This window comes from Colossoma macropomum, unplaced genomic scaffold (assembly GCF_904425465.1).
Source record: "Colossoma macropomum unplaced genomic scaffold, Colossoma_macropomum, whole genome shotgun sequence".
NCBI classification, from domain to species: domain Eukaryota; kingdom Metazoa; phylum Chordata; class Actinopteri; order Characiformes; family Serrasalmidae; genus Colossoma; species Colossoma macropomum.
In genome coordinates, this window is record NW_023494804.1 from 13988457 (window position 1) to 14008013 (window position 19557).

General features: G+C 38.2%; 1 protein-coding gene across 3 annotated transcripts in view; it reads right to left on the reverse strand.

Annotated features, from left to right (window-relative positions):
• LOC118824256 (cAMP-specific 3',5'-cyclic phosphodiesterase 4D-like) overlaps window positions 1–19557 on the reverse strand; it is a 268709-nt gene that overhangs the window by 207034 nt on the left and 42118 nt on the right. For 2 of the 3 annotated variants that reach the window (XM_036594267.1, XM_036594264.1), the window contains exon 1: window positions 13026–13231. The exons of the other annotated variant lie outside the window; for it this stretch is intronic. In XM_036594267.1, coding sequence (XP_036450160.1) covers window positions 13026–13117 — 92 coding nt within the window. In that variant the 5' untranslated portion in view covers window positions 13118–13231. Of the gene's footprint in view, window positions 1–13025; window positions 13232–19557 lie in introns of those variants that run through there. 3 annotated transcript variants of the gene reach the window in all.

The window sequence follows — 19557 nt, forward strand, 5'->3', positions numbered from 1 at the left end:
TTTGGCAGCTACCAATTGCTGGATGACAGGATGTACAAATGAAAGTTGTAAAAGGAGGTCTGGCTCTGTTCAATAGGTTTAGATGCATATTTGTTTAGCCTGCATTTGACGGCATAATTTGTTTTCTTCAAATCTGTTTTTAAAAAGGGTGGTAGTTCCACATTTTCTATTCTCAGGCATATGAAGCCTAAAGGCTTTTACACATTGAACACAGTTTATTTGTGCAGTATTTTTGGATGAAAACCTCTGTTCTAGAGCAGCCTTCACATTTCTTTACATGCAGGGGATGAAGACTTCACAGTGCTGGTAGACAAAAATTATGACCATGCTGACTGACTAAACCAAACAATTTTGCAAACATTCGACAGTTCTTTCACAGCTCAATCACTGTGAACAAAGCAACATGCATAGTTTTATGAATCTTTCAGTGTAGTTAGGTAATAATCATGCATTACTTATTAAAATTCAAATAATCGAATTTGAGTGCAATAGTGATATTCCGTAGATTAGAAAAAATTCTTTCTCTTTCCTTTAAGTCAATGGTCGGCAACCCAAATGTTAAGAAGAGCCATTTTGTCCTTTCAACAAAAATCAAACTTGGAAGCCAGAACATTTTATGTCCATTTTATTGAAACTTTTTATCATCTTGGCTGAAAAAAATTGTCGTAATATGTGTTAGCTAATGTCCTTGTATAGTCTAAAAAATATAATATTAACGAAAACGCAGACTTACTTTGCTCTATAGCCGCTTTTCTCACATCTCCGGCAGGAATTTTTTCCACAAAAGTAGAATAGTTTTTTGTAAAATGTCTTTCAATGTTTGACTTTTTACGAAGCTGAAGTCAGCTTCTCATTCACCAGGTTGTTGTTCTTTTTTTCCCGTTCCACCTTAAATGGCGCCTGAGGTGCCAGAATGCAACTGCTGCACCATTTAAGGTGGAACGAGAAAATTCAAACAAGAAGCTGGCGAATGAGAAGCTGACTTCAGCCTCATGACTTAGTGTTTGACAGTCTCACTGCAGATTAAACATATCAGGAAACCAGCTGAGCGCTTTTGAATGCAAATTCATTTTGATCCATGAGCGATATTCGATCTTTCTCTTTGCCGTTTGTTAGCTACTAGCTAGGCAAGATTGTTGTCTGCATTGCTATGTGACCAGCAGTCTGCGTGGCAACCTTCAGGGTTAGCAGTTATACATTAGCTCAAGCATTTAAGACCATTTGTTGTTAAAACTGAAGAATGACAGAATGTTAGAACGAACAGTAGAACTTTGTTTTACTGTAAAAAGGATTACTTTATTTTTACCAAAAAATCGAATTCTGCTGTGGAGCCGCAACAGGTCAGTAAAAGAGCCACATGTCGCCGACCCCTGCTATAACTGTTAAGACTGCTGCCATTGTTCAAGGAAGTTTCCAAAATCACGCCTTTGGAACTACTGAAAATTTCATTTTATATGCACACAAAACTGTCCATTGAAACTTTATGGAATACGATCCTACTTGATATGCATACATATGAGAAACAGAAACACTTTTTGATTTTTTCATCTACATGGTGCATAAGCTAGCGTTTAGGTTTGTACACCAATTTTGAACCTAACACGTTGCTGTCTCCCAGTGCACTAATCTCATGTGTGGGTTCAATTACCAAACAGTTAACACAGTGTTATAAGTTTGTGATTAGGAGACCTGTAACTAATCAAAAGACCCCAGAGAAGGAATGAGATGATTTACTACCATCTTCATTTGCACAGTTCATACAACCAATCAGGCTCGCTTCAGTTAATTCCACAGAGAAATTCTACCAAGTCCAGGAAGTCATGACGACATGTATTGCAGGAACTACCACAGCGTGGTCAACCTCCTGTTTTACGCATTCCACTCTATCGAAGCAGACAGAGCGCCTCTTTAATCTTTGATGAGCTCCGAGGCTCTAGGAGTGGCAGAGCACTCAATCTAACTTGACAACTCTCTAAAACATGTTTCCCCAGAGCCCTGGGTGGAATCACATGCTGGGGTATAGAGACAGAGCGGCGCTGCAGGTCACAAATCAGCTCAACCATCTATCAATCTACTTTTATATTCTCAACTATAACAATGCTAAATGACGATTTTTCCAAAAGCTCTTCTGGGGTGACAACTAATATCATGCCCTGAAGCGGGAGCACAGACAGCGAATACTAAGTGAACAGGTGCCCTAATGAATCGGATCATTGACAGCGACAACAGAGCTAATCTTTAGACCCAGATGTCCCCAACTGGAAGTGAGGAGGTTTCTCTTTCAGGAGTATTGCAAATTTGAACTAATTACACATGCGAAGGCATGCCAAGGAAAACTGGGGCATCCCAAAACGTCCATAATTGCGTAGTTAATTACATTAATATGTGAAATGACATTTCTGGGGGAATAGAAGTCATTCTATTGGGGAAAAAAAACAAATGTCAAGAATGTGCCAAAAACAGTCATGCCAAATGCTTCAGGCTCTCTATTAGAAGTTCCACTAAAAAAGAACATTAATAATCTGTCAGTTTGGAGGCTGCAAAGTTAATCCAATAACAGCTGTTTCTCTTAAAACATATGGCAAATAGAGAGCTGAAATTTCTGTACAGTAATGTCTGTGTTGTTTCAAGGGGATACAATAATAATTTGTATTAAAACACATTAATGGTTAATAAATATTCTAGTACATGGATAATACCACAATCTGTAACTATTCATTTTAAAATGAACTACCTAATCAATTTCTTGAAACCACAAACATATTAGATGGGGATGTTTAGCATTATATGATTTACTTAATAGACAATATGAAGTTAATCATTACATATAAAATAATGTAGCATATAATGTACAGGTAATGTTTTTTAAGTTAAAATAAGTTAACACATTAAGTGAGAAGAATCTTTGTTAATAGGACTTTTACACACAAAAAAACATGAAATAATCACCCTTTCCAGTAACTCAGCAATTATATGTTTTCCAATGTTGCGTCAGAATACAGTGTGCAACATGTTACTTCAACAAATCCTGTATTCTGATATCAACAGTGTGATATTAAGGAGTACTCAGTCTCTACACCTCTCTTCAGGTTTGCTTTCAACAGCACTTTACCCCAACAGCCTCCCACACCCACATGCAGCTCCGCATTTTCACAGCTTCAAATTAATTCTGTACACCAGCCAGTACATCAGTCACAATCAGCTGGTCAATCACAAGGCCTGTGCTGCTCGACTGTGTCATAGTTTTAAAGTGTATCGTCTACGTAGACACTTTAATCAAATAATAATGCAGTTATCATGTTAAGTTCTTTTTAAATAAGAATCGGGTATTAAACTGTAACACCAGTACTGATTACATTCAAATCTTGCTAGTAGCCGTTAGAACCAAAGCACCATGAAAAAAATGGTACCAAAGTCACATCCAAGTTTCAGGCCAATGTTCATGTACAGATGTTTGCAATGTTGGAACAGCCCTGGACAAATTAAATGTTTTGCTGAATTTTTAGTGAAAATAATTGTAACACATAAAAGAAAATAAAACATAGTACATAAAATGTGCCATTACATTTTTCAGCAAATTCAAGTAATTGTGCATGTGCAGAAGTGCACAATTATGCTCCCCCTCAATGTTTTAACCAGATAATACATTCATAAACTGCCTGCTTTTGGTTTAGTTTGTTTGCTGCTCTGGAATGAATGAATGAAGATAACGTTAGTAAACATGGTAGGTAAGTTAGCTACTTTGTGAGATTTAAAATTAGCTGTTTTACAAATGACGGCACAAGTAAATCTTTCTTGTCTATTATATCAAAATAAAATTAAAACATTTGTAATTATTTTGTTGTTGTCAGTAAAATGTTTAGATAGTTTTACACTATCATGGTACGATCACTGTATGTTCAATGCAAGTCCAAGGTTGTTAATGACTGAATACATGTTTTCATGAACTTTCTATGCAAACTGCAAGCAATAAAATGAAAAAGTGTATAAAATAGTGATGAGGAGCAAGATGTCACTGGAAAAAAAGAGTTTCCAGCTCTAATTTTATGTATGCTAGTTACAGGTATTTAACTTATGCACTTTTGGCTTCTCTGACTTAATCAAGGCCTCCTAATAAGGATATTTAGCTTATTTTATTAGATTTTTTAGAGCAGTTTGATACACCTTCTATATAGAAAGGCCATAGCTTTTCTGGACATCTCTCTCTGTAGGTGCTGAAAAGTGGCAGCATTCTTTTTAGAAATGTTCTTATCTCCTCCTTAGTCCAGCTACAGAAGATCTGACACGACACTAAATTTATGCTTAAATGCGTTATTTTTTCCTGAAAACAAACAAAAAAAACATTTCCAATATACAACCCGCATTTCCAAAAAAGTTGGGAAGAATGTAAATAAAAATAGAATACAATGATATGCAAATCATGTAAACCATATTTTTAAAGGAAAATTGAAACTGAGAATTTTTTTTGTTTTGATGCCAACAATACCTTCCAAAAAAGTTGGGACCGGGGCATGTTCACCACTGTGCTTCATCATCTCTTCTTTTAACAACACTCCGTAAGCGCTTGGGAACTGAGGAGACCAATTGCTGCGTTTTTGAAAGTGAAATGTTTTCCTCCTCAACAGTTCTGGGGCTCATTTGTCATATTTCTCATTTCATAATGTGCCAAATGTTTTCAGTGGTGACAGGTCTGGACTGCAGACAGGCAAGTTTAACACCCGGACTCTTCTAATACGGAGCAATGCTGTTGAAATACATGCAGAACGTGGTTTAACATTGTCTTGCTGAAATAATCAAGGCCTTCCCTGAAAAAGATGTCATCTGGATGGCAGCATATGTTGCCAAAACATGTATATGTAATTCAGCATTAATGGCGCTTTCACAGATGTGCATGTCACCCATGCCATGTGCACTAATGCTCCTCTATACCATCAAGAATACTGGCTTTTGAACTGTGCACTGATAACAAGCTGAGTGGTCTTTATCCCAGAGGACAGTGTCCATCATTTCCAAACAGAGATTTGTTGGACCACAGAACACTTTTCCACTTCCCCTTAGTCCATTTTAAATGAGCTCAGAGTAGGTGGTAGCATTCCTGGATCCTGTTTATATGTGGTTTCTTCTTTGCGTTTTAGAGTTTTAACTTGCTTTTTTGGATGCAGCGACGAACTGTTTTCATAGACAGTGGTTTTCAGAAGTCTTCCTGAGCTCATGCAGTGATTTCCACTACAGAATCATGTCTGTTTCTAATGCCGCCTGAGGGCCCAAAGATCATGGCCAGCAAATACTGGTTTTTGGCCTTGTCCCTTGCATACAGAGATTTCTCCAGATTCTGAGTCTTTTAACGATACTATGCACTGTAGATGATGAAAAGCAAAAGTTCTTTGCTGTTTTATGTTGAGAAACGTTATTCTTGAACTGTTGCACTATTGGCTCACGCAGTCTTTCACAGAGTGGTGAACCCCTCCTCATCTTTACCTCTGAAAGACTCAGCCTCTCTGGGATGCTTTTTTATACCCAATCATGTCACTGACCTGTTGCCAATTAACCACCAGGTGTTTTTTTTACCATTACACAACTTTAGCAGCCTTTTGTTGCCCCTGTCCCAACTTTTTTGGAACATGTTGTTGGCATCAAATTCAAAATGGGCAAATATTTTTCAAAAAACAATGACGTTTCTCAGTTTCAACATTTGATATGTTGTATTTGTACTATTTTCAATAAAATATAGGGTTTACATGAGTTGCACATCATTGCATTTTGTTTTTATTAACATTTTGAACAGCATCCCAACTTTTTTGGAAATTGGGTTGTAGGTTTTTGAAATGTTTCCGGTATTGCTTAACAATTTTTACAGTTGAACAGAAAAAAATTTCACTGACGATTTCCATTTCCATAGCCCACAATGACAAAATATTTGAAGCATTAAAATATTTTTTTTACAAATAAATTATTAGTAGTGTGTGATACAAAGGCTAACGTCTACACTATGTGTGTGAAGCCCCAACAAGAAAATGACAAGCATGCTTATTTCTAGCTTCAAGGCTCAGTTCAGCTGAGGTTGATCATAAAAATTAGTGATGTAAAACCATATTGAATTGTTGTTTTGTTGTGATGCTTCTTGAAGGCAAGTAGCAGCTCTCGGTTGAAAAATGCATTTTTTTCAAATTCATTCAGTTTTTTATGTGAAAATTATAACAAAGAGCATATCAAAATATGGATGTGTCTGTATTAGTATTTGTATTTTACTTGTATGCATTTTGTCAAGTTTCCTTAGTAAAAACACCCAAAATGTGGTATCACTTAATTAAATTGAATGGAATCACATGAGCAGTGGGATTTCACAGAAGAATAACAGCACGTTCCTGATGACTTGCATTCTGAGAGGGTCTCATTCGAGCACACTCGTGATTACTATTAACACTTCAGAGGGGTGTAGCACTCAAACTGAAGAAGCTTTAATACTGTGAAGCATCAAGTAACTCCCACTTGAACAAAAGCTTCTGCATGCTATTATGAGCCTGCTACAGACACTCAGAGCACACTGAGATTAAACAGGAGGTGCCTTTTTCTCTGAGCTTCACTTGGGCTCCTCATTACAAACATTGTCAGAGTGATTGACTCTGACCTACACAAACTGGATGAGGACAATAAAGCCTACAAAGCTATCTTCTACGCTGGCTGTTGCTCTTTTTAATTGGGCATCTCACTGAGGCAGAATCAAGTAACATCACTCCCTGAACTAATGCGGTGTGACTGTAAAGACACTTTTTAAAAGCCCTAAGGAATACTGATAATACTGGTCATAATGCAGAATTCTACTGCTGACACTGTCACAGATACCCTTATCAATGTTCTTCCAAAATGCCAAAGATGTGAAACAAAATATGTCAATATTATAGCCTGATGTACTGCCATGGAATTAGCTTTCTCATTTCAGAAATGGAAAGTTAGTAGTTTTCTTTAACATGTAGGATTTACATCCTTCCTTCTCCCAACCAATTACCTCCACTCCCTCTGTAAAGAACCTGTAGCTCATCCAGACATCACAGTGGCACAAAGTTATAAGTAGGGATGCAGTGAAGGGATACACTGGTGTCAGCCCGATACAGTGCTCATTTACTCATACTCGTTCTCATGAAAAGGCACCAATACCAGAATGTCACACCACCTGATACCATGAGATGTAAGCCTAGTGTACGCTGCCACGCTGATGAACAAAGCTGGCAGTGAACAAGAGTCTGTTCACACAGAGAAGTGTTTCTGAGGCTGTGGCAGTTGGATGTGAAGTCATTCATCACTTTAGACATTCTGCCTTGGCATATTCCCGTCAGGAATATACTGCGATTTTAGCCCGTTTTTAAACAAACTCAATTACAACCACTTCTCCCAATACAGGTGTAGTCAAGTAGGCTAGCAAAACGGAGGTGAAAAACTGCACATTTGTCCGTATATGTTGCCTTTGCTTTTTTTGACTGAATAAAAATGAGAAGCATAACCTTTAATATTGTGATTTTTTTAAATTGTCTTTATAAAACAGACTGTAAGAGACCAAACTGTCTTTCTGTGTACATCACTGTCCGCTTTAGTTTCAGTGCACAGTGCGGCACAAGTCAGCAAAGCTACCCAGTTTTAACTTGATACTTGGATGCGCAGCATGTGTTTTTTAATAAAACAGCTTTGTTGATAACTGTTCACAGACAGAGCTGTCTTTTAGAGGCTGCATTTCATTTAGCATGTCAATCAGACTGAGCATTTTCTCTGTGCAAGCCTATAAATCGTGGCCTTTGTCCATAAATGATGGTCTATTCAAATGTACAGTGTGAGTCACCAAAGAACAGGATTTCTAAAACTGCACAGTGTATGTCTGGCTTAAGAGGACATTCAACTACGGCTGAACCAGCCAATCAAAAGACTCCAACAAGACATTAAACTCCACAAGTGAACTCTTTAGATGCATTAGCCTTGGATGTGATTCCTACTAGACTGTGCTACAGAGACCGCTGTTGAAAGAGACAGATGAGGAGCATGGTATCAAAACTATGAAACGTACTTTACTTAAAGAAGCGCTTTTCTGACATGGGACAAAACCTGCTTTTCTCCACTACTCAATTCAAAGTGATTAATGTAAGCATAGTCAGTAAATGCACATCATTTAAAATCAGCTAGACTTTAATGATTTAACTGCTGAGTTACATTGCACCCATTTACACTATAACTACTTAATTCTAAATAGGTTGCTCATTATGGTATCGGAATCTGTATCAGCGAGTACTAAAAATGTATGGAAAGGGTCGATGCATATTTACAGAACTACTTTAGTAGAAATACATTCCTGGTGTCAGAAATCCAATCCATCCAGAAGAAGAGCAGTTGAAATGAAAGTGACGAACTTTCATAGAGTGCACTATAAATCACTATTTTCCCCCCAAATTATATTTTATTTTCCTCCATTTGTTTCTTTATTTGGATTTATTCCAATTTTTACTGTAAGAAAGTGTGTTTAAAAAAGTACAATAACACAAACAATAGAGAAATGGCACTTGGGATTCTTTTTACTGAAACTGGTTCAGTCAATTTTTAACTCACACTCCCTTCTTGCTTACGTTTAGCATGATAATGGTGCTCCACAATGAAGCACTTCAACTACTCCAATACTTGAAAAACTATATGAACCCACACCAGCAGGATTTAGCATTTTTTTAGTCAGTTTCTTTTTCAGTTTGGGACAGCATGAAGTTAATGTTAAAACATCTCCTACACAAGTAACAAATGCAGAGTACATACAATGCTGCTGCCAACAGCTGTTTGCTGAAATGAGAAGCGTTCACTTAATCAGAAGAATAAAACTTCAACTAGAAAAACAAATTACAACAAATTACATCAAATCTTTAATATGTGTAGAAATGTAATACTAGTAACAATCTCCTTTAAATCTCCAAGTGCCATGCATTTCTGGGTTTGCATCTGAAATCCACTGTTAAGTCTCAGTTTCGTGTTCTGTGTTTTCCACATCAGTCAAATCATGAGTTCTATTGATGGTATTGATGTGCACTTTCCTATCTTATAGTTGCGATAACCTACTTGAAATCAAGCAATGTACAAGGTAATAAGCTGCCATCCTGACCTGAACAACTATCAGTTAGTTGTTAGTTGACAAGACAAATACAAAACAGGTAAATAGGAGGACTATCTTTGAATTTATTTCCAAAACAAACATTTTAATCTTATGAAATATTGCTTTGCCTGTACAGATAACTTGTAACAAGAAAGCTACAAGCACAACCAACAGACTACACAAGAATGCTAACATAATGCTATAATAAAATAATACAATAATACAACAAGACAGCAGCTAAAAAGTTTTCATTTATCCACTAAATTCAAATTTATCACGTTATTATTAACGTGCATTTTTTATCCATTACTCTGTCCAGTTTTGGCTGACTGCCCACTGAATAACCAAGCATTTTTACAGGTCAGAAGGAATGTTTATGTTTTGCAAATGTGGATTCAGTAGTGTAACTGTAATTTGTTATTTTAAGCAGTAAAGCATGATGCTTCACTGAAATGCTCCTTGGAGCAATAAAATGCCTGACCTTAGCACTCTGGCTAGTGCAAAACTATTCTTGCTCCACATGTCTGTGAGAATCATTGATCTCAGACATGATCTGATGGTACTGCTGGAAATCTTATGTAAACTCACTGGCTTCATTCCAGAAGACACCCAAGAAGGTGTGTGTATGGCATAGAGCTTGAGAAACCACAGCCATCACAGCAAATAAAAATGTAATTCATTATAACTTCCATACTACAGATCACTTTCCTGTAACTGGACATGTCATGTGGCAGTGCAGGTTGGACATGCATACAGTACTAGTAAAAAGTCTGGATATATATGATGTTTTTCATAATTATAAAACTTATCTACAGGCTCATGCTTAAATGCTTGAAAATCTTCTTAGAATATTACACAGTACTGTGCAAAAGTCCTTTATTTATTCAATTTCCAGTCAAAATGGACAATAAGTACAAGTGTTTAAGGATAATCCACTTGCGAGGTTCAAAGGAATTCAAAGGAAAATGAGTGAAAAAACAGGAGTTACCAAAACTGGAGCTCAAAAATGTTTAAAAGATATCGAGAAAATGGGACCCCAACAACCGTGTAAGGCCTGGTAGACCACCAAAACTGCCCCATCAGATAAAAAACAGTTAAAGCTTTCATCTTTGAGAGAGAAAACGCTTCACTCTTGCTATATATCTGAAAAAATCCAGTTATTTCTGTCCACTTTAAGAAGATAACTCTATCCACTGTGAGAAGACAACTCAACGCTATTAAAACAAATTTCAAATTTTAAAAATATATATTTTTAAAATTAATATGAAGGTATGTATAAGTTGAAGCTGCTTGAGAAAATTCCAAGAGAGTGCAAAGCTGCATCAAGGCAAAGGGGGCCTACTCTGAAGAATCTAAAATAGGATTTTTTAACACTTTACTGGTCACTGCATAATTCCGTACGTTATTTCATATATCCAGTATTATTCCAAAATGTGGAGAACAGAAAAAAAGCAATAAGAGGAACCCTTCATGAGTAGGTGTCTAAACTTTTGACTGGTACTACAGATACATAAATAAAGGAATAGCTACAGTGAGCAATAACTAATCTGGACATGTGATGAACAGATTAAGAACATGTGTTTTTTAGTGTGCAGTTGAAAATAATAGATCAAGGGCGTATGACTTCTTGGCTAAAGCTAGCCTTTTTTGATTTGTAGCGGAGGATGCCAGAATGGCCAAGATTTTAGTGAAATCTAATTATTTTACATGCAGAAGTTAGATCTCTGCAGCCCAGCTACCACACTGACAGGCTACTTGCAGAAAATTTAATATCATTCTCTGCACGAAAGCAGCTATCTGTAGCTCAAAAACACCTCTGAGGACTCCACTCAAAATATAAATCATAACACTGTCACAACCGTCTGTCCCCTAGAGTAATTTACAGCAACTAAGACATCTTACTCAGAAACATGAAAACTGGACAGTGTGTTATCAGTGGGAGACTGACCATAGCTTGGCTCTGCTCTGTTTTATTTGATTTATTTGGGGTCTTTTTAACAGTACACATGGGAATCAGTAACTGTCTTCGGTCTAATTGGTAATTGATCTATGCAGGAGTCATTAATATAGATAAACAAGAGATTCTCAGGAGAAACACTTCACCAGAATGCCATCCATGCATTGAAATGAGTGAAGGCCGAGTATCAGTGAGACAGCGACACCCTGGCACATTAATTATGTGTCCAAGCAGCAAGCTTTGTCTCATTGAGGACAACTCAAGGTGGAAAAACAAGCCCTGATTTATGATCAACAGAAAATTTGCCACTTTGCATGATTAATACAAAAGTTTTCAATCAGGAATTCCTGCTATGTTTCCAAATTTCTGCATAATACAAACTTTAAGATGTAAAGAAAGTGATATTCTCCACTCTAGAGAAATTAACCAAGTCAGAACTGTTTACAGTGATGGTGGTAGGAACCAGACATCTGAAGAATTTAATGCCTGTAAAAGCTTCCTTAAAGGAAGTTATTACATGAAATGGTTACAAATATGCTGGCTGGTGCCTTAGACATTGTTTTATGAAACATCTTTGAGCTTAAAACATATTTTAAAAATACATTTATGGTGTTTTTTTTTTTTGCCCCAACATTCAATAAGTTACCACTGACAAAGCAGTGCCACATTTAAAAAACCTGTCAATAACTATAAAAACAACAATTTATATTCAACGTTTTATACACTAAATTCAATTAATCAGGACTCTCCTTGTAGTTAAACAGGCAGCTGGGAGTGTTGTTTAAGTACTGATGATATCTGCAATATGGTCAGAAAAGCGTAACATATTGTCAGGGAATTTATCACAATTACAATAAATATTGTCATATTGCCCAGCCCTGCATCGTTGTTTACAAATAAAATACACATTTGTTGATAAGACTAACAGTTTTTCCTATAAAACTGCTCAAACCACCAGCTCACGAGCTCATGTCAATCTCGTATGTTCCATTCTACAGACATACATAGTTTATTCCCCTGGGTACAACAATGTATAATGTCCTCTGAAAATCAAAAGCACTGCAGTAGGAACGCAGTGTTCCACAGTTAAGTGAAATCTCATGACGCTCCACACAATGCCAGCTTTCCAATCCCTCTCCAGTGACAGGTTCAACAAGGGAGCTTACATCATATTCTGATGTAGTGATAAGGCACACTACACATCCATCTGACTAGCGGACAATAACAGGACATGCGATCTAAGCGCTACTTTTTGCACCTTTAAAGTAGATTAGTTCTGCTTGATCTACTTCTGACCAGTGACCGCGCGGTTCACTCCTGCCAAATCCCATGGAACTGCGACAAGCCACGGACTGCACAAGATCACTGAGGATGCACCCACATTTCCCTCCAACACCATATTCCCTTTCAAAACGAGCAGCTCTGGAAGACAGAAGAACACACTAGCATGCGCTGATGAAACATTCATGAGAAGCCTGGAGAGTAAACCTACACAGCCTACTCTTCCGCACTGGGCAACTTCAATGCAAAAGGACCTGAAATTGCGCTTCTGAGCTTCCAGAAATAAAGCTAGCGTTAACTTTCTAAGCTTGACCAGAGGAAACGTCCTTGTGGATGCCCATTATCTGAGAAATGACGCTTATTCATCCTTCTACTCATCTTCAACATCGGTACTTCATCTATAAACGATATAACGTACAGAGCACTGCGTATTAAAGCCTGTCATCCTATTAAAATGTCCCAAGCTTAAAAGCTAAAGGACGGATTATAAAGTAATAGTATTATATGTTACTCCAACAACTGCCAGCAGTAGACTTTAAACTTCACGATATGGTTCCTTATAGTCAAAGACGCAGCAGTAAGCCCACCTTCGACCGCCAAACAAAGTGCACTCGACGAAGCCCCTCACACCCCATCCCTCTCGATGTGAACGATAACCCGTCCCCTTACCGTCTGAATCCCTGAAAAGAGGACGGCCAAGACATCCGCGATTTCTTGAGACCAGGTCGGTGACCTGTATCCACGGCGTAGGTTCGGTCCATTTTGGCTCGCTTTTTTGGGCTTTCTGGTGTCTCTCTGTGTGGGAGAGCAGCCCCCGCTCGCTTTTTCACTCGTTGTGCTTCTCCGCTCCGAGCCGGTAGGTGTGCTCAAGTGGGCGAGGCGGCTCCCGGTGCTGTGTGAACGTTGAGGAGCGCTCGCATTTTGGCCGGAGCTGCCGCCAGTGCAGGACGCGTTGTTTGTTTCCCACCCGTATTCGGACAAACTCCGCCTCCTGCTCTACGATTGGTCATTAGTAGCTCACCTCGCGCGCGAGAACTGGCTAGGAGTTCCTACTCACAAGCAGTCCGTCAAATCAGCAAGCACGAACATGTAGCCAATCCCAGGGCAACATGCAAATAAGCAGACTGATTGTAAACGTAAACTAATAGCCAATCCTGGCGCAATATGCAAATCGCCGGCCTTCTTGTAAGCAGAGCCATGCAGAGACAGCAATACTGCTCTGCGTACATGCACTTACTGGCCACTTCATTAATTACACCAGCTTGTATCTACACATTTTGTCCATTTTCTCAGCGCCACTAAACATTCAGGTGCACTTTGTAGCTCTGCAATTACAGACTGTTTTTCTGCATACCTTGTTACCGCCCTTTCACCCTGTTCTCCAATAGTCAGGACTACCACAGAGCAGGTATTGTTTGGATAATGGATCATTCTCAGCAGTGCAGTGACACTGATGTGGTGGTGGTGTGTTAGCGTGTGTTGCGCTGGTACGAGTGGATCGGACACAGAAATGCTGCTGGAATTTTTAAACACTGTGGTCACTCACTGTCCACTCTAGGAGACACACCTATTTTGTTCGCCCATCTTATAGATGTAAAGTCAGAGACAGTAGCTCTTCTGTTGCTCCACAGTCTGGGTTGGTCATCATCTAGTCCTTCATCAATGATCGCAGGACATTGCCCACAGGATGCTGTGGGCTGGATATTTTTGGTTAATGGACTATTTTCAGTCCAGCAGAGACAATGAGGTGTTTAAAAACAGAGCAGCACTGCTGTGTCTGATCCACTCGTACCAGCACAACACACACTAACATGCCAGCACCACGTCTGTGTTACTGCAGTGCCGAGAATGATCCACCATCCAAAAAATAGCTGCTCTGTGGTGGTCCTGAGCATTGAATAACAGAGCAAAAAGAAGCTATTGCCATTTTGATTTTTCAGCTCTTGTTGGTCAGCAAGCCCCTCAATTCACTGTCCAGCCAGACCAAGCTCATCACCTACAACATAGCCCATCTTTCCAAGACCCCCCAAGACACTGTCACATTTGTAAGAATGATGTGTTATGATTGTGGCACTGTGCAGGAGGAGGGGACAGTCTGAGCTAAAAGATAAAGAGAGAAGCCACAGTTACCTCCCCTACATAATCTAGCATAATGAGTGGAGAGCAGGGTATTGATCATTGTTATTTTGTTATGCCGGGCTGAAGTAAAGGGGTAAGACAGGTACTAAAGGTCAGCTGTAATGACACTGATTGACTGGATTGATTATATAATGCTATGCCAAAATGGAAGGGCTGGGATCAGCAATATTGATACTGAAAGCAGCCCAAAGCCCCGGCAAGAGTTTTCACCAGCCGGGGAACCAGTGGGCCAGAATTAGCCACAGCTTTGATGAAGTCAGCGAAGTCAGCCCAAGATAAATGTGTCATCACTCTTGAAGTATTCAGTAAGAGTTAAGCTCCCCTTCTGAACCAACAATAAATAAGCCAAGTTTAGAAGCATTCCAGATGAAGTATGCTGGAAGACCACCCTGGAAGCATCACTAATCTCATCTTGCCTTCAGTTTAGAAAGATTCAAGAAGACTAAGTTATACACTGTACTAAGAGGCTGAAGCAGAGGAAAAGTTCTCCATCCACTTTGCTTTGACAAGTTCCTGCCTTAATATTCCTTTTTTGGCATTATTAAAGTTGAACAGAAGCATCAACAACTTTATTTTTTTTGAAAGTCTTGTCCATCTATTCATGTTATACACCAGTTATACAACTTTGTTTTTGGCTTACTGACAAAATACACAGTGCTAATCTAAGGTAAAACAGATTTTTCCTTTCCACTGAGTTGCCTGTTTATCATGAACAGCCACACTGTACCTACACTCACTAGGCATTTTAACTACATAACTACACTTACCATAAACACCTACCAGCCACTTCCACTTTGTACATGCCTCCTATAGGTAATGTCACTAGAAAACATGATATCAATAAAAATAATAAGTGACCCTTATGAGTCCCAAAAATTTCAGCTCTGCATTTTGACCCAACCGTGCAGTGAAACAACACAGATACTTTAGTGAACGCACACACACTAGAGGGCAGTGAGCACACTTGCCCAAACCAGTAGGTAGACCTATCCACGGAGCCAGTTGGGGGATGGGTGCCTTGCCCAAGGGCACTTCAGTCACATACTGTCGGCTCAGGGGATCAAGCCGGCAACCTTCCCGTCACAAGGCTGGTTACCTAACCTCCAGCCCATGATTGCCCCCGCCCAACCTATGACAGCCCCCCACAGCTATATATTTATAGCTATGCTGATGACACACAATTACACATTTCCATTCCCTCTAAAAATCAAGACTGTGTTGACAGGCTTACAAAAGCTGTGTGTCAGATATTTCTCAGAAATTGAAATACTGACCCCAGGTAGTAAAATATAGAGAAAAATGCTTCATGAGAAGCTAGGCTCTTCTGCTTCATATACCAAACCTGAAGTATGAAACCTGGGTGTAATCTTAAGACTCTGAGCCCTGTTTTATCCCGCATGTAAACACAGTCAGTAAAGTAGGTTTTATCATTTAAAGTTTGGCCTTATCTGTCTCAGAGTGACGCAGAGAAACATATTCATGTTTTTAATACAAGTAGACCTGATGGCTATAATGCTCTTCTTACTGGACTTCCTAAGAAAAGATACATCATCTACAACTTGGTATTTATCTTTTTAGTTTGATCTGTATCAAATGCATTCTGCCTGTGTGTTTTGTACAAAACCGGCACACAAGCCTAAATGTGCAATTTATGGGACGTGCATGGTAAAATGCAAAATTAGCTTTTCTTCCTCATGCACAATCATCTGAGGGAGTGTCATGCTTGACTGACTAAAGTTTGAGCATCTAGCAGCATCAATGTGCCATTTTGTAGTACAGCAATACATTAGGAAATTTAGATTTAGATTGAGTGAATGGAATCAAAAACAAATGCAGTTGTGCTTTGGAACTTCAGTTTGCCTCAAAGTGAGTCGCTGCACTAAAACAACCAAGCCAGCTCTAACCTGGAGGAAAAAGTTCTAGTTTTCTTAAAAAAAGGTAATAAATAATATTGAACAATATGTGCACATCAAGTTTTGTTCACTTTTAATAGTAAAACATTGAGTTATAATGGGGCTTTTAAAAAAGCTACAATAAAGTAAATCCCCCACTGTCTCTGCTACATGTGAGTTACTAAGTAAAATTTGCAGTACTTTATGTACAGTTTCGCGGTGGTTAGTTGAATTATGAAAACTCTGCCGTAAATGTCTTGTTTTTACTGTAGAATGCACATGGATGTGGCTTTGGAAATCACTTGCAGTCAATTTCTCCAACAAGGAGCGCTATTAGCACGCCATCACAAGACGTTGCCATGAACCTGCACCAGAAGAAGCTCATAAATGCATGTTTGCAGTAACATTTATTTAATATGCAGTATTATTAAAGATTTACACTAAAACAGTTCATGTTAAAAAAATGCACATACACTAAAAATAGAATAGAAAGTAGGTCAAAGCTTCAACGGACTGCATGTATTTGCTTGAGCCAGCAGGCTTGGTGGTTGGGGGGGGCTGGGTGGTGGCACATTACTGATAATATCAATTTTTTAATAAGACAATATTGTGCTAATTATTTTTAGATATCATTCTGGCCTAATCCCTCCTAGAGAGAATAAACATGTGAAATTTCATGAAAGCAGATATTCTAGAAGCTGAGATCTTGAATGTTGAGAGAAGTCTTTAGATGAATTTAAGAATGAGCCTCAGAACTGAACACAGAGCATTTGGGGTAAATGCTGTCCTTATTAAAATGATATATACATTTTTTGTCTATTGTAATTAGATTTGATCGGAAACAAGCTTTTCAGCGATACATGATATGTGTTTGTGCTGTGGGCAGAACTAAGCCTGCACTGAAGTTGGGCATGAGTGGACTGAACTCATTAAACATGCTGAAATAAATATGCTGCTGTTGTGTTTTGACATTTTTATGATTACAGCTTAAGACGAGAGATGTTATAAATGTAATTTACCCAAACATCTGAAAAGTGATTGACAGGACCAAAATTGCTATTTCTGGCTGACGTGTCTTGCCTTAAGTCATATTATCAAGTGGATTTATCTCATTTTATTGGCAGATCATTTTTTTTCTTTCAAAAAATATGCTGAAAGAAGCATGATTACTAATATAGTGAGATAGAAAACAGTCTGGTAACAAAAAAACATTCAGATATTCAGAAACTATCCACTGATGAAGGGCTAGAGGTTGATTAACTCAAACTTGTCACTGCTGAGATGAGAATGCTCAATAATAATAATAATATCACCTCAATAATATCTTACACATATATATATATATATATATATATATATATATATATATATATATACACACATACTCTTTCCACTGTGCAACAGATGGTCTACAGTCAGTAATTGTACATTTACAAAGTATACTTGCATGACAAGTGTTTCTGGTAAGTTACTCATGGTAGTGCCTAGAAAACTGAACTGATCCAAAAGCAGTGTTTCAATTCTGAGTGCCTTTAAGTACAGAGCTCCTCATGTTATCAAGCATATTGTGATGAAAGCTACATCCAGAGTATGCTGGTATATAACCCAGAAACACACTGCTATTTGTGGTTCAAAATAACAAAAGTCATTTCTTGATTATCTCATACTTCGTTAAAAACCAGCTCAATACAGTAAAAAGCCTCGGTGGACATTTGAACTTTAATGGAAGGCAGCAGTCTGTCAGCCAATATGGCTTGATTGAACCCTCTAATCAGCTGTTAGAGCTAGACTGCTAAAACAGAATATGGCAGACCAGCCTAAAAATACATTTTAGGGCGGGTATAAAGCAGCTTTTCAGAGAATAGCTGCAGGAGGACATTGATTGTGAGCAGCAGGCAGCCTCCGATTTTTTTCATTTTTGCTGTGTAAAAGAGCACATTCAACAAAAGAGAAAAATGGCGAGAGCAAGAAAGAAAGAAAGACAGACAGTGTGTGTGTGTATTCATGCTTGTATGTGTATTTGTTCAGGATTGTAATGTTTTACAATGAAGATGCAGTAATGGAAAAAAAATGATGGAATATGGCTCTCAGTTTTTCAAAGCAATTAAAGCTTAATCAAGCTATCAGGCCTCAGTTTCCCAAAAGCATCATACTATTATGATCATCTTAACTGTTAGAGATTGTGTTCAAAGTGAATTCTCCACAGAAAGCCTGATTAAAGTGATTTGCTCCATTGTATCCAGTTTAAATAAGATGACAGTTTTGGTATTACTTCTGTCGTTACTACTGTGAGGCTTCAAGCTTCAGTGGGAACACTTCAGCCTTTAATGGAGGTGCTAAGGTATTTGATAATATTCTTGATGTAGTGCTAAATAAGCTACATGTCAAAGTAGTTTTTAGAAAATTGGTCATGCCAATAAGATATTTGAAAATACTTGACTGAGGTCTATTGAATTCCATGCTCTAGTGCAATTTTCTTTCCTTTTCTCAGTCACGGCTTCTTGACAGCTACACATCCCTTCAGACCCATAGTGTTGAGTTTTTCAAAGAAATCTTCAAGGATTAAAAAAAATCCACACAAAACACATTGAATGATGTTGAGGTCTGCACTCTGGGGTGGTCAGTTTACTGTTCTGAGAACATCATCAGCTTCTTTGCTTGATTTGCAAATCTGTTTCTTTATCTCCATATGAGCTTCTTGACAGCTACACATCCTTTCAGAACAATAGTGCTGAGTTTTCTCACAGTGGAAGGCTGGACAGAAATCTGATTTCAGATCTGAAGCAAGAATGGAGCTTGATTTTTGTCATATCTCTCAAAGATGAAGGCTTTAAACATTGTATGTCTGATGATGACAATTTTGGTGGTCTGCCAGGCTCGCACGGTCTTTAGGAGTCCCATTTTCTCTTTTTTTAAACTGTACTTTTGGACTTTCTGCGTCCTTTTGCAAGTGGACTATTTTGCATCTAATCTCTTCAGAAACATCTCCTTTAGCAATTTATACGCACAAGAGATAGAAATTTGAAGGCAGCTAAGGTGTGTTTGGGTAGTTGCTTGTGTGAATGTTACTGTCTGTTTAAAGGAGACCATAATGTCAGTAAGATCTCTGAGAACAGCTTTTATTGGCAGCTGTAACTGATTGGTTTTAAGATTGGAAGAATGGAAGAGTT